The sequence below is a fragment of the Triturus cristatus genome, chromosome 10, assembly GCF_964204655.1.
Source record: "Triturus cristatus chromosome 10, aTriCri1.1, whole genome shotgun sequence".
Lineage (NCBI taxonomy): Eukaryota > Metazoa > Chordata > Amphibia > Caudata > Salamandridae > Triturus > Triturus cristatus.
This window is the reverse complement of record NC_140593.1, coordinates 1,166,137,063-1,166,156,044: the sequence shown is the minus strand read 5'-3', so window position 1 is coordinate 1,166,156,044 and position 18,982 is coordinate 1,166,137,063. Positions and strand designations below refer to the sequence as shown.

At 43.4% G+C, this 18,982-nt stretch overlaps 1 protein-coding gene across 1 annotated transcript in view; it reads left to right on the top strand.

Moving 5' to 3' along the window:
* Positions 1-1,443: 1,443 nt before the first annotated feature.
* LOC146796858 (vomeronasal type-2 receptor 26-like) overlaps positions 1,444-18,982 on the top strand; it is a 116,456-nt gene continuing 98,917 nt past the window's right edge. The window contains exon 1 of the mRNA XM_085631394.1: positions 1,444-1,640. Within this exon, the coding sequence (XP_085487520.1) occupies positions 1,444-1,640 (197 nt within the window). The remainder of the gene's footprint in view (positions 1,641-18,982) is intronic.

Genomic DNA, 18,982 nt, shown 5'->3' with positions numbered 1-18,982 from the left:
CCATCTGCCCCCCAGGGGGGGCAGAAAGGCTGTAATGGTGGTGGGTGGGTGGGGGCATTGGCGTGCCCGTTTCGGGCAGCCCCCACCCTAAAAGAAATCCCTGGTGTATAGTGGGCTTTCTGCCCCCCCCCGAAGAGGCAGATTAGGGGTCAATGCCCCATCTGCCCCCCAGGGGGGCAGAAAGACTGTGATAATTGGGGGGTGGGGTGGGGGCATGGGCCTGCCCGTTTTGGGCAGCCCCCATCCCTATTTGTATTTGTTTTTTAATTCCCTGGTGTCTAGTGGGCTTTTTGCCCCCCCCGGGGGGCAGAATGGGGGCTACTGCCCCCATCTGCCCCCCAGCGGGGGCAAAAAGAATAAATTATGGCAAAATTATTTGGAGGGAGCAAAGGCCCTTGCCCAAGGGGCCGCTCCCCCCTCCCTGGTGTCTAGTTGGTGGATCCCTGATTGGGGATCGCCCTCCTGTGGCAATCCCCAAGCATTCCAGTTTCAGTTTCAGTGTAATGAAGTCGGCGCAACGTGTGCACCGATCGTCATTACACTGAAAGCAGGGGCCTCGGGAGCTGGGGAAGCTCTTCCCCAGCTTCCGAGGCTATTTTCAGTAAAAGGGAATCCCTCTGGTGCCCTCACCAGAGGGATTCCCCAGGGAATGCCTCATGACGTGCTGGACTCGTCATGGGCACAGCTCGACTGTGCTCCATGACGTGTCCAGCACGTCATGGGCACAGAAGGGGTTAAGCCAGCTTGGAGCCAGGGCAGGCAGGGAAGGCAGGAAATTCCATGTTCTTCAAAGCTACTCTCTAAAAGCTTCTCTCACCTTCTAGAACCAAGTACCATGTCATAAATTTAGGACCTCAGACACCTACTCTTCCAAACACTTATGGACCTGTGCATACTCTGACAGAAAGAAGGAATGCTGTACTGCTGGAAGAACTGCCACTCTGCGGGACAGCTGCTCTAAAAGACTGCTGTCCTGTTGGGATTTCTGTCCTGTTTGTCCCTCTGATCTGTTACCTTTTGCCTGGAGACAAGGACTGGATCTTCTTCACCGTCCCAGGACCTCCAGAGTTACTCACAAAGACTAGTTTGCTGGCCTTCTGTTCGAGCCAGAGGGAAACAGAAGGATTCCTCTATCTTAAACAGGTACCTGGTACTAACCTGAGTGTGTCCTGACCCTCCAAGTGGTGTGCTAGATAATAAATTCCAACAAAATATATTGCACTGATTTGCATCACTTTTGTGATGCGAATCCAGTGCAAAATGTTAGTAAATCTGGCCCTAACTTTTGATGAACATGTAATGTATAAAAAAATGCTAATTTGCCACCAAACTCTAACTGCTCTTTTCTTTTGAGTCAATTTCAGAATGTGGAAAAGGATGCCTGCTAATCAATGGAACAAGATCATTTCAATCATTCTGATCAGTGCTATTAAACATGCACACATGTGGGCAGCTACATTTACACATGCAGCTTCTGACCAGCAATCCGGCTGTGAGCTTTCTGTCACAGACTCCATAGAGTCGTATGCCAGGGAGGGGGATGTGATATTTGGCATTCTGACTGCTGTTCACGAGGAGGCAATTTTCCCATCTTCAAACTACTTGTTCACAGATCCACCGGCTCCAAAGCGTTGTGAAAGGTAATTCCACCCCATTTTAATTAATTATTTATCAGATTAAAATAGATAATGCAAAAAACGAATCATAATATGTACACCTCATTGCTTAGCTAGATTTGTGTTTGACTACTTAAGTGTGGAGGTGTTTTCATGCATTCCCAGTCTCTCTCTCTCACACACACATACACGCATGAGTGAGAATGTGAGGTTATGTTTGCAGGTGTGCCCTTGACTCCTGCATACTGAAGGTAATTCTTGCCTTAAAGAGATACCTATTTCTAAATTATGGCACTGGCATTCTGAAAACGAGGGAACACTAGAGGTTATACTTGACATATGGGTACAGTCATGACAAAATACTGGCGCTGGCAAACTAAATGTAATTCTTGGCATAGAGGCACCTGTGGAAAACTGCTGAGACTGGCATACTGTAGGAAACTTATGGCATATGAGAGCACCTGTGACAAAATACTAGTGCTGACAAATTGAAGATAATTTTTGGCTTAAGGGAGGACAACCATGATACATGGGAGAGGGTCATTCATGGCACAGTGTTCGCCTTGAGATACACTAGGGCGTCCATTCGTATGAAAATATTTATGGCAGCTTATAGGGGCAATTCTGCAGTACATACAACAATTTAGGCATGGCTATCATCTTGAACATGGCCGCTTTACCTAACATCAACTTTTATTCTGTCACGGGTCTTCTGATACAATAATCTAATCCAGTTAATGTTGCGGGATCCAAATCCCATCCGTTCTAGATGCAGGATCAAGAAAGGCAATTCTACCGAATCAAACTTTTTATTGGCTTTCAAGGATGCCACTGCTCAGGGTTCTCTCCCTGTGCTAGGCTGTGCTATTTTCGTATGGAGTCTTCTTAGATTCATGCTGGTTGAATGACAGGGCATGAGGTTTGTCTGGTCAAATACACTAGGTCAGCCACCACCCCATGGAGTCAGCCAGTCAGCACTTTTGTCAGGAGTTTAGCCTCGATGTTGAGTAATGAAATTGGCCTCTATGAGTCACACTTCTATGCAGGTTACCGTGCCTTGGTTATAAGCACAATTGTGGCCATATGCAAATCATTCGATAATGACTCCTGAAGCAGAGCATCTCAGTGAAATTAGGAGCAACTGCCTAGTCACTTTGCCTGCCATGTTGTGAAAAAAAACAATGGGTAGCCCACTGGGGCCTGGAGCCTTCTCCGCCTGCATTTGAGCCAATGCATCTGCCATTTCTGCCTCAGTAAGGCTCAATTCTAGCCTTTCCCACTTCTTTATGGCCAGTGTCCTAGTTGGGCAATCACTCACAATACTCCTTATCTCGTTTTCCAATCCTCCTACCCTAGGCACATAGATGGCCTCCATATTCATCACAAATGCCTCCTCAATCAGTTTACTGCCCATTCCCACCTCTTAGAAGAAGATCTTTATTGTATTTAGTTATTTAAAACCATTACATCAGTACATATTAATTATCAAAGATTATTTTAAAAAAGCTAAAACATTTACAAATGCTATTTTTCGGAAAGACATAATTTAACTAAAAACAACGCATTTTGAATACCAATAATAATTCATTACTCTTAGGACATGTTGTTGTGAAACAGAATATAGCCAGTATTCCTAGTCCTGTATCCAATACGCAGGTCAAAGCCTATAGAATCATGTTCAGCCTTCCGTCCTACACATAACCTGCTCAAATAAGGTTGGAGTTTGGCCTCCTACGACAAGATCTAACTAGGTATGGTGCTTACATCATCTGCTTGCACAGGGTCAGAAATGCCACCACAAACACGCTAAACAATCTGTTGTGGCAGGACATACAGCATAGGGAGCATTCCCAAGCCAGAAGCTTCCTTCAGCTAGCCCTAGAATCTACCAAACTGGAAAACCTTAAAACAAATCTCTCTGGTGAAGGACAAAGCAAGCTTCTCAAACAGATCGCAAGCCTGGATGACTCTTAACTCCTACAAATCACTGGCACCGCAACCATTTTTCAACAAGGGTTACCCGAAGTCTATAAAAATGAATTTTCTGAGGCATAGGATGGGAATCTTTCCTTGCGCTCAACATTTTCCACCATGGCTGAGGACACCAGCACAAGAGCCGTGCAGGCTATGCACAGCCAAACAAGGCGATATACTACACCTGATTTGTTTATGCAAGGAACTGCACCAAGCACGGCAACAGGTTCTCAAAGAACCCTTCAAACAGAAAGGCAACCGCACCAGGAGTCAAGTGGTGCTAGCCTGCTTAAACCCAGAAAATATACAACTAAACTGCAGATTGGTAAAATTCCTTATGTTAGCTGAACAAAAAATGTCCAAAACAACAAAAACAGAACCAGGCATTGGCACTGCAGTACACCGCTGACAGGAACATGTCCCAATCTAGATCATTACAAGGACAAACTGCCAGGAGGCAAGGGAAAATACTCACAACGAGTGGGGACCAAAACAAACATAATGACCTGTTAAAAGAAATCCATGACTGGTCCACAGGAACACAAGACTGTAATTATAGCATCCAGTTACATAAGGACACATAACATGTCTACAATTAATCTTGATTTTATATCTGTAAAGTCTTATCTGACAATGGGTTTCATTTTGGTTTTAATCTGAAGATTTCGACTCTTAATTTTAAAAACAAAAAGGCAGCGAAAAAGGAGGAAATCCTGCATATATTGTTAAAAGATTTTACATAAATTTTTGTATTTTATGCGGTAATATTGCAATGGTTTTAAGTAACTATGCAGGAAATAAAGAAACTTGAAACTAGTCCTGTATATTTGAAATTTCCTTAAATAAAGGAGTTATAAACTTTACTCCCCTACACGCAAGCACGGCTGAACGTCCACTTAGCCAGGTGTTAACGGCTTGCCGGCATGTACAATTTCCCATATTTCTAAATAGCGATTTCAGCATATTTTCCTATGCGGTAAGGGAAGAGGACAAACACAGAATGAATGAGTTAGTGATTCACTCATATATCCACATAATCTGCAAGAAAGGCTCTCTGGCTGTTTTTTCCAGGATTGAACAAGGTCTTTAGTTTCCATAATACCAAACCGGGGTAGCATAAATTGATGTTTCAATCTTAAGAAAAAATGTTCTGCCAGATACGATTGAGGACCTATGCAGGAATACAAATGTATTGCTGTCCAGGCATGTCTCCTTAGTGAAAAAGCATTTTTATCTGTTAGATTTTATGACATATGCGCTGCAGATCTTAGCGCTTGTTTAAAAGATGCCTTTACCGTTATCGCTCACCAGGCATCTTGTATGCCTAAATCATTCATAGATAAAATTAAATGAGTTCCCTACAGTGCATTTGTAGTACTAGACAGTTGGTCCTCTATTTCCTTCCAGCATAAATAGCTGATAGACCCTTTTTTTTTGCTGCTCACAGTCTTCAACACAGGTTTATAAAAGCACTTTCACACTGATGTTTCAGATTTTTTAATCCAAACTCTAGCTGTATTTGTGCAGGTGAAACTGATTTTGAAATGTTGAATACGGCTCCATAGACTTTTATTTGGCTTCTATTCAACATATCTATTTCCAAACCCAGCATAACTTCTGTACCTTATGATAGTGAAGGTAATAGCGGGGCCTCCATAACCTTAAGTAAATATGTTAACGATTGACAATTCAATTTTCATTTCAATATTTTGAAGCCATATGTTAATGATTGTGCCTTGGACTGAACTGATAATAAGTGGAGATTACCGGTATTGTGCTTATCCATAATAAATCCCAGATATTTGTAGCAGTGCACTTCCTCCAATTTACCTCCTTCCAGCCACCACACATGATTTTTAAATTTAAAATGAACCAACCGGATCACATTAGTTTTATTTAATTTCAGATCAAGCCCATGTGTTGCCATATATTTATTTAGGGCATTCATACTCGGTTGTAGACCTATTGGTGTTTTACTTAATAAGACTATATCGTCCGCATACTGTAGCCAGCCCAACTTCTCTTCTGCAAGCAATGGTGGATGATTGCTTTCTAAATCCAAAGCGTCTGCAATATCTGATAGGTATCAATTAAACAGGCTTAGGGCCAGAGCACATTCTTGTTTAAGGGCAATATTTGTCCTGATTTTAGATGTTACACGGGTTCCATCGCCTATTTTGACTTGGGCCCAAGTTTATGTATATAATTCCACAATTGCCTTTGATAAGTCTTCCGGTATTCCCCATTCCTAAACTTTTTGCCACAACCGATCTCTAGGTACATAGTCGAAGGCAGATTTGACATTGATAAAACATGCAAACAAACAGGTTTTTTTTCTGTTTCGACTTATCTTTCAGCAGGGTTAAGGCGGTAAGATTGGTCAATGTCCCCATTCTTGCTCTGAATCCTGTCTGGAACTTTGGTATTAGTTGTTTTTCTTCCATCCATGTTTTTAGGTGTTCCATTAAACAGAATGCATAGAGTTTAGTCTCAACATCGCCTAGCGATTTAAGCTTATAATTGCGTGGTATTCCTGGATTATTGTTTTTAAATATGGACTGAATAATGTTACCTTTCCAGGACTCTGGTATCTGATTTGTATAAAAAAGATCATTAAACATTGGAGTTAAATATTGTGCGCAATAACCTACATCAGTTTTAAATAAAGCATTTGGGATACCGTTTGGACCTGGTGCTCCCTCAAATTTGTTTACTTTTTATTATTCCTTTGAGTTCATCTGTATTGTCCAATAGGGTCATCCGGTTTTCCCTTATATGAAAGCCTGATTCCTCTTTACTTCCTTTTGTCCCTTGGGTGAAATTACAAATGGCCTGAGACAACAGTACATCATTATCACCCACTATTCCCAGCACTGATTTACAAATCTCCTGAGACAGTAGTATATCATTGATGTTTTTTGTTCCCGCAAATGAGTACAGTGTAGAGACATGAGCTTCCCAAGTTGCCGCATCTATTTCTGCACTTGACGTGTCTCTCTTTTCCTAATACTAGCCCATTTACTATTTGCCAGCCAATTTTTTTTACTATATTTTTGTGTACTGGACTCAAGAAGTTTATTCCATAGATCTTCTGAATATATATTTTTCTTTTCCCACCAGAATTTTGTATATTTGATTTTTAGTTTTTGTAAACAATGAAGCGAGTTAATAGTGAGTCGCATTCCTTGCCTTTGTGCCTGTGCCACAAGTCTGGCTTCTCTTGTTATTTGTACTTTTTGCCTACGTAATTCTTTGTTGTTCCAGGGATTCTTTATACTACACCCTCCATCAATTAATTTTAACCGTTGAGGTTTTAATAAAAATGTAGCTAATAGCCAATCTCTCAAATATTGCCACGCCATTACTCTATTATTGAATTTTGATTCTACTGCCTCTTGCATTAAGTTACTATCTATACACTCAATTGATCCAGCAGTGTGATAAACGTCCGCCATTGTTTCCATAATCCTCTCACCTTGCCATTTTAAGGGTTTTAAATCAAATGTTATAGGTGAGACATTAAATTATTTACGATTGGGATCTGTGTGTTATTGTGGTGGATCCCAATTAATTTTGGAAAATGATCACTCTCTGAACGCGGTTGGATGTAAAAATATTTTACATTAGGTAATGCTGCCTCATTAATTAGAGTATAATCAATTTTTGCGCTTTTTGTGCCACTGACAAAGGTAATCGATGCTGGGTAATCCCCCATTAAATTTCTATTAAAAATCCCAAATCCTAATTTCGCCAATTTATTCCTGAACATGGCCCTAATCTGATTATTCCCCTTTGCACCAGTTTTGCTAATATCTGTATTAAATTCCCCGCTTATCAATATTATTGCGGAATTGTATTGCTTCTGCAATATTTGTAATGTTTTAATCAATATTGCCATATGAGCCTCTTTCTTCACTTTATTCGGGTTTAAGTACAAATTTAAGAGCAACAGAACCCTACAAGGTTTATTGATCGCCATTGTGATTACTTTAATAACTTGAAGCCAATTCCCATATCCAATTGCTCCGTGACCCAATTGTATTTAATTGAGCAACAGGTAATGATACCTTCTTTGGATGACCATATTTCTGGGATTTTTCAGCTGGGGAATGAAACCCTACATAACCCACTATGTGCAATGCCTCCAGGCACCATATTTCCTGTAGCAGAATAAGGTTGTAATTCTGTAAAAAAGATCTTGCATCCTTCTCTTGTAAGGTGTTACTCAACCCATGCACATTCCACAAACAAATATTTAAAAGGGGTAGTTGTAATTCGACTTTTCAAACTTTATTGTAAGGATCAACTAAGAGTTACATCCATGTGTTCCCTTTCCCCCTTTGACTGTGAATAAGCATTTGAGCTTTCTGTCCGTATTCCATGATGTCTCGGGAACTTTCATTCAGGGGCTTCACATTGGTTACGTTTTCAAGCGATCTTGTTTATTTCCTGATCCCACTGCTCACCTTAATACTGTGCCTCTTGATGCAAATGATCCTTCTCTTGTTTAGACAGGTAGGAAAGGTCCAGGATATCTCAAAGGTTCATATTTTTGTATCTCAATACCCCATGAATTGAAGATGTTTTGCTTTTCCATTATTTGTTCTGCTATAACGGTGGTCACCCAAAATATAAGGGTTGCTTCCTTATCACGTCTATATGGATATGGTCCAAATTCCACTGAAGACAAATCTGTAGAAGATATGTGTGTTAACTCTTCAATGTCACATCTTTCGTTTCCAGTTTCAGCTCACTAAAATACATGAATTCCCTTTCTCTACAACAGATCCAAGCCAGCAGTTTACCTGCCTTGTCACCATCTTCATAAATGCACTTCTGTTTGGCAAGGAAGGAAGTTGTGACTTTGTGTCTCTCTGCCTCCTGTACGCTTACAGTCTAGTGCTAAAGAAAGGGACGTCTCCTGATGGGAGGCTCTGGGAAAAAGGGATTGAGGGCCTTGCCCTTAATCTGCTTGCATCCTTCCTCATGGAACGGTCACAAAGAGATAAGATGGGTCAATTCTTCTCCACGCCTAAACAGTTGTTCTGTGGAGTCCCCCAGGGATCCTCATTGAGTCCTACCTTTTTTAATATGTATGTAGCCCCGCTTGCCAGGGTTGTAACATCTTTTGGCCCAGCAGTGTTATCCTACGCTGATGACACTCAAATCATGATTACCATCACAGAGATGGTCGAAGCGTCAGCAGCAAACTTTAAAAACTGCATGCAGGCGGTGGCTTCATGGATGCTGGAAAACTATCTAAGACTCAATGGGGATAAGTCCGAGATATTAATTTTCAGGGACAAACAGGAGATTTGGTCTGAGGCCTGGTGGCCAGATACGCTTGGATCATGCCCTCGCCCTGGCCTCAGTGCCAAAAATCTAGGCATCATAGTGGACACATCACTCTCTCGGGGCCTCCAAATAAATAGAACTGTTTCTACCTGCTTCGGGATGATAAGGACTCTCAAAAAGATCTTTCAATTCCTATCACTCCCCTTGTGCATACAGGCAGTGGTGGCCCTTGTGCTGTCTAGATTAGATTACTGCAATGCCCTTCATGTAGGGATAAATAAGGGGCTTCTACATCGACTTCAACTTGTGCAGAATGCCGCTGCCAGGCTGGTGATGGGCCTTCCTAAATTCCACTCTGTATCGGCTACCATCAGGAGCCTGCATTGGCTTCCACTGGGTCGGATAATTGTGTTTAAAGCCCTGTGCCTGGTGCACAAGGCTTTTTACAAATATGGGGTCAAAAGGCATCAAAAAACTGTTTCGGAGATATATCCCCAGCAAGCAGCTAAGATCTGCCAGCAAGAATCTGGTGACAATTCCCAGGTTCAGGAAATCCAGATGGTGGGGGGGCCTTTTTCGCAGGCTGCAGACAACTTGTGGAATTCCCTCCCTCCTTCAATTTCAGCTCTGAAAACTCATTTCTTGTTCCGTTAAGCCTTGAAGACCTGGCTCTTCACCAGCTTGAATCTGTAAGCCCTTTTACCTATGGACATCTCTGATCTTGATCCCTTTCCGCAGCGCCTTGATGCCCCTGGGCTAAGTTTGCCCTTTATAAAGCTTATATTCATTCATTCATTCATTCATTCATTCATTCATTCATTCGGGCATGTCATCTCTCTAACACCTCTGTTTCATGTTGCAGCTTCTTGAGGCACTGCACTCTTCCCCTCTTGTCTCTTAACTCTCTGGCTATCAATACTAGGGATTGGCAGACATCGCAGATTCTGCTACCCATAATTCCACAGACTGTCCCAAAAACTCACCCCGATTCTGCAGAGTTCCTTACAACCCTGGATTCTTGTAAAGCCACTTCGCTCTCTCTCACCTTTTCATTTTTGTACAGCTTCCTCTTGTCTCTACTCTCTCTACACCTTGTCCCTTTGCTCTTCATGACTCTTTAGCTCACTTAAAATACGGTATTCGCTGCCCTCGACCTTCATGGAGGCAGGCTGGCATGAGGGTTCAATGCAGAATTCCAGGCAGAAAATAAACGTGCCTTTCCCCTTCCATTGGCAACCAGGTCTTGGAAACAGGTTTGGGTGGAGATGCATCTCATTCACAGAAGAGGTGGCGAACCTTGGAGAATATCAGAATGGTTGGTCTCTAGTTACCACAAGAAGTCTTCCTCCCCAGGGACTGCCTCACAGCAGATCTCTGCAAGCCACAGCAGACAGGGGAGGGATGAGCATGTAGCATTGAAATAATGCTGTCAGGTGGCTCCAGATGGATACACCTGGGGCAATATGAGGTCTGTGTGTGCACCTCCCCAGAAAGTATGCATGTAAATAACAAAAACATGCTCACTGCCTCTTTATGAGAATGAATCCGGGATGTACGATTTATCAAACACAACCGTCTGTTCTGTGCCATTCCCATGCAGGAGCCCTGCACCCTGCGCCACCCCAGCTATCCAGTTGTACCCAGGAGCGATGACTGGCCACCATGTTGCAGAAGCAGGTAACGTCAAACCATGGATGTGCTACAGTGCCCCTTTATGTACTGTTCAGCGAACGGCATTCACTGCTCGTCAGCAGACTGGGGGTAGGAGAAAAAGTTTTCATGCAAGTAGTGCACCCACATGCGAAAGCCATGGAGACAGATGGAGAACATGCCAAATACAGGATTTGCTCAGATATCCGCACATGAGGGAAACACCACATAGCAGGCAGCTTCCATATGGCTACCCGGCTGGTGACGACATCCCATGTAACCTGGACAGAACTGATGGTTATGTTTACTATTCATCAAAAAGTTAACTCTGGGTGCCACATTAACACCTTTATCCATTCAAAAAGACACAGCATCATCTAATGTAACTATTTACACGAAGGCTTACTGACGTGACTACACAGTGTGCACACTATCTCAATACTGACAACAGCTGGAAGGCAGCTGTTTCAAAACTCCGTACTTCAGTACTCTTGGGGGTATATTCACAAGAACGTGCGATTGCTGCAGATCAGAGCTTATAAATTCTCCCAACTTCCACGGATAGAGTAATTTCACAGTCATGCGCACATACATTCATCATACGCTGGTGGGGCCCATTACACCAACATTCATTCTATTACTCTATCCACACTGAATATAAGAGAGAATCCCTAAATCAATCTGCACCTAATCGGAGGTCAATGCAATCAAATTGAATTGTCTCGAGTCATGATTAAAACAGTTTAAACACATTTGAGATCTCAATAATATGACAAAGAAATAACCACCCGACACTGAAATTCAAACAAGAATGTTTTATCTAAATTAATTCATAAAGAAAGCCTTTCAATTGCAAAATCATTATTCTCATATTTACCTATTCTGGCTAAATGTTAAGTTAGGACAGGTCGGTCTCTCAGTAAAGAATCAAAGTCTCTCGAGTCGCCGTCCTTTCTGTCAGCATCGATCCTCTTGAGCATAAGTTCAGGAAGAAGTGGCCTTAGACCCTCTCTAGTCTAGTTATATTTATACTAAAACTTACATCTTAAAAGTTACAAACAAGCTCTAAATGTCCGTTGAGCAGAGCGAGCAGGAAAGGATGTTAGCTTGCAACATTAGAAAAAAACCTCCGCTCTCGGATATCTCAAAAATAAAAACAAGGAAATAGGAAGCACAACTAAATTTTGCAACATCCATGGATGCTCTTCTCCGGAATTATATCACTCACAGTGAAGCCACCGCGAGTTTATCAAAAATGTTCATTTGTGACAATTGTTCTCCTCCAAGGATATCTGGCGAACATCCCAGAGTTGTCGTCCTTTCATAACTTTTAGCTCAGACAGAGGCCGAGGTCATGTTCAATCATATTCAGCGAGGCCTCTCTTCATATTTCATCTACTCAAATGCAGGCTGTAGATGTCGGCCATTTCTCAACAGGCCAAAATGGACAACTTAATTAAAAAGAAACATAAAACAACGTTACTACATTGTATTGATTATACAGTGTTAATTCCCACTAATACCCTTATGTGTATGTATTTATCTAGCCATTTGCGACATAAAAAAAACATTAAAACATATTATTTTAAAGCGCAAACACATAACAAATAGCACATTAATCACACTTATTTAATTAATTTGCACACCAACTTAGTTCACTTATTAATTTAGCCATGCAATTGCATTCCCATGTGTTGTTCTTTCATTAGTAAGGTTGATTAATTAAAACACTCGACAAAAATTAATACTTAATAATTAATTATTAGTGATTTTAATTATGACATACAAAAATATAAGCTGATGTTCGGGTTTAAATAGAAAACCCTGCTCCAGCACGATAACTACCGCAAGAGTAGCATAACGCAACTTTCAATATCGCAGCCCATCGCGGGAAAATAACCCCGTGACAACGTGGGATTTACAACAAGGCTGTAGCATGCGATAGTCTACCAAAACCGCGGACAATGTCTGTGATAAAACCACCTCGATGGAGATAAAAACACAACCCCAAAAAACCTGCGATGGGCCAAAGCGCAATGAGGAAATCAGCAATAAGCAGCCCCAGGCCTGCAACACATACCTGTCAGGTGGGAAAATCCCCATAAAAGAAGAAGAAACACCCACACACAAACTGACCCACACCCATGCATCATGGAGGGAGCCGGAGCAGGCGCAGAGGATGAGCGCAACCCCACAAACACCCCGGACGACCAGTCTGGGACCACGGGGACAGGGAAGGGCAAGGACAAGAAGACAAGGAAAACGAAGTTCATTTCACAGGCGAACCGGATCATAGTCACAGAGGTGATGGAACACCATCAACAACTCTTCATCACCTCCAAAGTGTCATTGGGCACCAAAGCTGCAATATGGCGGGACGTCGTCAACAAGGTGAATGCCGTCGGAGAGTACAAGAGGACAATGGACGAGGTCAAGAGGCAATGGAATGACATCAAGCGGAAGACCAAGGAGAAACTCTCCGCCAACCAGAAGGCAGCAACGCAGACTGGAGGTGGGGGCCCAGTGCCACAGCTGGAGCTGGATGACATGGAGCAGTTGATGTCGACAGTCATCAGCGTGGAGACTGTGGCTGTAGTCAGGGGACCGGACACTGCTCGACAGGACACAGCACAACCACAACAGGGCGAGTGACCACCAGGTACTGGGGGGATGGGTGGAGATGGGCACAATGGCACACATGCACAATCAAGCAGAGCACAGTGCACACCCACAATGACTCTGGGTCATCGTTCAGATCTACAGACTGTCACAATGTACAATGCCATGCCGTCTGAATGTCAACCTGTACCATGCGTCTACACACATGTGGACATATTGTAATACACCATCTCCCCTTCACATCGCAGGGGCACCGTCAACACCTCCTGTAGAGCAGTCCCAGCCACTCTTCACGGATGATGAGGAAGACAACGCCAGCATCGACACCCAAACCATCCAAGACATCATTGACCTCATCCGCCACTCAACTCCAGGCTCAGGGCAGCCCAGCTACATCGATGAGACCCCACCCACCACCCAAACCACCCAGCAGGAGGCACCCACAACCCAGGCACCCTCCCAAGACCTCCAGGAACAACACATGACCTTCCAACGCCGTGTGCTGGTGTGCCAGATGGAGACAGCTGAGCAGGTGCGGTGGGCTTCGGCATCCTGGCTGCCAAACTGGACACCATCCTCGGGTGTCTATGTCCGCCCCATGGTCTCCAACGAGTCCTGACTAACATCGCTGGAGTCATGATGCGGAGAGTAGAACAGCTGTCCGCTCAGAGTGGCTCCAGCGATACCTGTCATGAGCTGGCACACATATGGAGGCTCATGGAGGACATGGTGCGTATGCAGGCGGAAAAGATGGCAGCCACCTCTGCACATCATCGAAATGTAGCTGGGATCTATCATGCCCTACTGACATCCACCATGGCATTGCTGCCACAAGGCATGGCGCAGATGAATGCTTCTGCCCCCACTCCATCCACATCCCAACCCCCTGGGCTGCCAGTGCCACCCAGTGCGGCAGCCGGATCCACTCAGGCCCCTGATGTGTCAGTGGCACACAGTGCAGCAGCCGGATCCACTCAAGCCTCTGATGTGACAGTGGCACACAGTGTGGCAGCCGGTTCTGCAACACCCACAGGTGGGGCAGGACACACACCTGGGGATGAGGACGCAGATGGGACTGTGGTCAGAAGGACCAGGCACTAGCATTCATTACTGCCACCTGGCCTGTTTCTGCTTGGTCCCGCACATGGCCTCATGACCTTACACTGACCCACGACACACTATGGTGCACTCACCTTGGACAGTGACATGGACTGCCACTCCAGATTGGTGACCAATGACACGTCGACCAGGCTGCGGACTGTACCCTTCCCTTTAGCAGGACTTCAACAATTATTGTGTGGAGAAGGGGTTAGAAATAAACTCATCAAAAACAAAATATATGTCCATAAATCCTCAGAAGTCCTTTAGAAAGAATTTGACCTTAAATACCCAAAAATTGGAGCATGTGGAGAGTTTTAATTATCTGGGAATTACGCTGGATAGTATGCCATTTTGGAAGGGGCAATTGGAAAAAAGTAAATTAATTTTAAAACAAAATTCAATGCCTATCCTAAAGGTGCATGGCAGTAGTCAATCTAAAGCGATTACGCCGGCCCTTGAACTATTTAAAGCAAAGGCTCAATCAGCGGCATTATATGGCGCTGAAGTATGGGGACACTCTTGTAAAAGTAACTTTAAGAAGGAAGAAAATCACTTCATACGCAGGTTGCTTAAAATACCTACAAGAACCCCGATAATTCCAGTGTTTATAGATATTAACCTCAAAAGGACTGATCATCAAGCCATATTAAGGCCATTATTGTACTGGGTTAGATTATGGACAACCCCTAAGCTGAGTGATTACAAGAGTGGACTGATAGAAATAATTCGAATTGATGGGTATAAAAAGATTGCATGGTTAAAACACATCTCCCAGTGGTTTATAAAGTTAGGGCTCTCCCATTTTTGGGAAGAACCCCAAAACATGTCATCATCTTCCCAAAAATTTGTAAAATCTGCTTTTTGGACATACATCAAGGATGAACTACTTTCTAGTTCCTTATTAGGCACATTGACCCAGAGATTTTTGATCATAAAGGATACCCCTGTATTCGAACAATTTATGGACGAGATAAGACCACCCCTAGCAAAAACATTATATTTACAATTTAGATATGGGGTCCTACAGACTTCCGCAAATACTAGAAGCTGGGGGGGCAAGGAGGCTAGTGGGTTGTGTACCCTTTGTTTCCAAAAAGCAACAGAAGATGATGCTCATTTATTGTTTTTCTGCCCAGTTTACAAAAAACCAAGAGATCGTTGGATTAAACCCTTATGTAAAAATATGGGGATTAGGTCCTTTAAAGAGGCAGAACGCATACTTAAGTCAAATACTTTGCAACCAGTAGTGTTTAGTATAAGTAGATTTCTATTTAACGTGTATCTTATAAGGAAGCAGATAGGTTGCAAGCTGTAATGTATACAGGCTGGTTGTATAATTCCCTGCCAGGTTAGCTATCATGAATTGCACTGATTCCCCTCTTTTTAGTATGTATCTAGGAACTGTTTTAAACTAATCTGGCTTTTAAACTAATTTATATTCTTTTTTAATACCAGCATAACTGAGATGTAATCAATTGTGGTTTTACCCTCGTATGTATTATCTTGAAGATTTGGACTGTGTATCTGTACATGTTATTGGAAATGTCTTTTAAGTATGTTTGCTTTTATGGCAATATAAGCCGAAATAAAGCTTAAATGATGATGATGAGCAGGACTTGTCATCCCTGGATGGACTCTGGCTGGCCCTCCACGGGTCCATATTGTGTAGTGTGCTGGGCATTGCCCTTAACAGCTCCATCTGCATAACTGCACTGGATGTGCAATAAACATCCATTGATGCACTGCTGTGTCACGTCTTTCAACAGTCATGTATGCATGTGTGGATTTATGTAGGGGCAGTGATTACCCTTGCGTCAATGATGCTCATCCTGTGGGATGCTAGTCAGAGGGTGCTACATTGCATTTTGTGTACCTGTTCCCGTGGACACTACAAAAGGGACACACGCATCGCTCACTTCCATGTCCAGACATGGACTGAACCACGCCCAGAGCCCACGTGTCATGGTGGCAAGCCCTGTGCTGGTCCGGCGTACGGCAGGCCAGACCACTCTCTCTCCCTCTCTCTCTCCCTTCTTCTCTCTCTGTCTCTCCCTCTCTTCCTCTCTCTATGTCCTTCGCTCTCTCTCTGTCCTTTGATGTGCGCAGGACACACCTTCTCATCATGTTTTTTTTCTTGCAGGCTGTGACCTACGGACTGTTCAGTGGGGAGCCGCCATGTGTCTTCATTTCATTGTGATGTTCATGTTGATAAATTTGCATTTGTTTCTTTCGAAAGTGAATGTGTGATGCTCATTTCTGTGACAACACATGCATTTCAACTGTTGTGATTGTGCGACATCATGCAGAATACTTTGTACATGTTTTTATGTAGTTGATGTGGCATGTCTTTGTTGGGGGTGCCAGAGAGGGGTGGTCCGGAGGGTGGTGTCAGTGGGTGTTGTGGCTCTCTTGGGTGTTCGGGCCGCATGATGGGTGGCTCCATGGCATCTGTTTCCCTTCCGATGTGGCCCTGGGCTGGTGTCCCTTTTGTGGTGCTGGCTGCCGTCCGACTTAACACCAGGTCAGAGCAGGTGTAGATTTCCTGGTGCTAACGCACCTTATCGCCTGTTTTGTGTTTTTATCACCGATCTGTCTGGTCATTGAGAATGTTGAGGTGTGGTGTCGTTGTGGCTTTTGGCACGGGTACGCCCACTCTGCATCTCATTAGCGATAGTTGCAGTGTTCCTCTGTGGCGATGTTTTTTGTGGCTGCTGTCGCGGGTATACTGATGCTGTGGGCTGTAAGCAACAGCTTATGAACGGGGCGATACATTTATCACAACTTTGGCTGCGATAAAGTGCTGTTAACTCAGCGGTAGTTCCTTGTGAATATGCCCCTTGAATTTTTGAGAATAGGAATTTCTTGCAATCACTACCATTTTACTTAAAAACGTATCATTCTCACGTCGCATTCTCAACAGGGAGGAGATGAGGTTGAAGTGTTGCACTAAAAACCAATCAGTTTTTACTCTAATTTCCTACTCGATTGCTTTGTGTGCTCTTAGACAATTCTTATTATTTACCACCATCATTAGTGTATTTAATCTGAAAAAGAAACTTTCTCTTCCAAACATAACAAAATATGGTCACTCTAATATATTATAACCCCAGAAATTCACCTTTTCCATTGACTGTGGGCTACTATATTGTTATGTTCCCCAATCTAGGCTTAAGTAGCAAAGCAACCTTTTACCTACATTTGTCCTTCCTTGCTCTGCATAACAATCTAGCACTGACCTTTCACCCAGTTATGTGCTGAATAAATGTTGATTGGTTTCCTTGAAACTAGCCTCATTTATTATGAATGACAATTCTTAGTAAAATCCCCTGCACATGACATACATAACAGGATTACCATTCTCTGTGCAAAAGTCATCGCTTTCTTCATCCAAGGGCAACAGAGCTAATTTGCATAATTGCAATTATTGATTTAGGCTCATTTACATAATCGTACTCACAACATATCGATTGTGGTAGGAACCCTGAGGCTATCTTTGTGGTATAAAAGAACTGCACCTTCACTAGAGGAGACGCTTACACACTGACACAAGACAGTGAGGTCCTTCCATGCTGAAGCTTCAACATGCAGCGGTCTGACATCCCATATAGGGGTGTCCAACCCGTGGCCAAAATGGGGTCCTTCATTCTCTCCCATCAGGTAATGTTATCTCTTTCCTAGGGAATTCGTGGCTTTACACCCACATACATGCTAGGTACACTTAGGTACACTTGGGTAGGGTGTGCATCGTAGGAGTACCCTTGATCACTGTCATGTTTATATGCCTGCATATATTCACTGTTTTGGCACCTGGTAGAATTCTACCCTCTATTCACTCTGTTGGTGCTTGTGATCTTTTATATTTGATTCTGTCTAATGGTTATCGCAGGAGACATGTTTTATATTAGAATGACACTGGTTCAATAAATGCTTATTGAAAACATCCCCAACATTTATTCTGTGAATCGCCCTGAGACTAAGTGAGTATGATTGACTGAGCGAAAAGTCCTGTACTATTTCCACGATACCTGAAGGGTCAAGGGTCATCATGTTCGATGGTTGCAAGAAACTATTTGCTCATTGGTAAGGTTCAGGGGCTTATGGTGGCACCGTGAGCTAGCTGGTCTATAGGCTGACATATCCTGTGGGAGTTTCCAGAATCAGTCTAGACACCAATCCCCCAAGTTGATGTTGTCCAACAAACGTACAGATCCTATGTATTTTTAGGAACTACACGACTATGGGTTGATTCCGATCTCGTTCGGAAAGCATACCGAACGACTCAGGTCCAGAATGCTCTCCAGACAATTCGGATTGGAAGAGTCTGACTGAATGAGTATGATGCATTTGAATGCATCCGAATACGATTCAGTCAGGCTCCTATTGGTTTCAGTGGAAGCCTGTGTTCTGAATGCGAACACAGGCTTGCATTGACAAAAGGGGTGGTTGGGATAACCGTGCACCCTTTAGCGGGCACCCCTTGGTGCCTGCCACACTGTGCATGGTTGGGAAGAGCGGAGCCATGGGTACCCCCAAGGGCCGATTTGGAGGGCCCCTGGTGAAGGGGGCCTGCTATGGGCCCTCAAATAACGATACTGGCAGCCTTTTCGTACTGGGCAAACTGAATCAAAAAAAGGCTGTCCGAATTGTTCATCGTACATACTTGCTCTGAAAACTTAGTCCATAGAGCTGTACGAATTGGCCCCTGAAGGCTCTAGCTCTCTGAATCC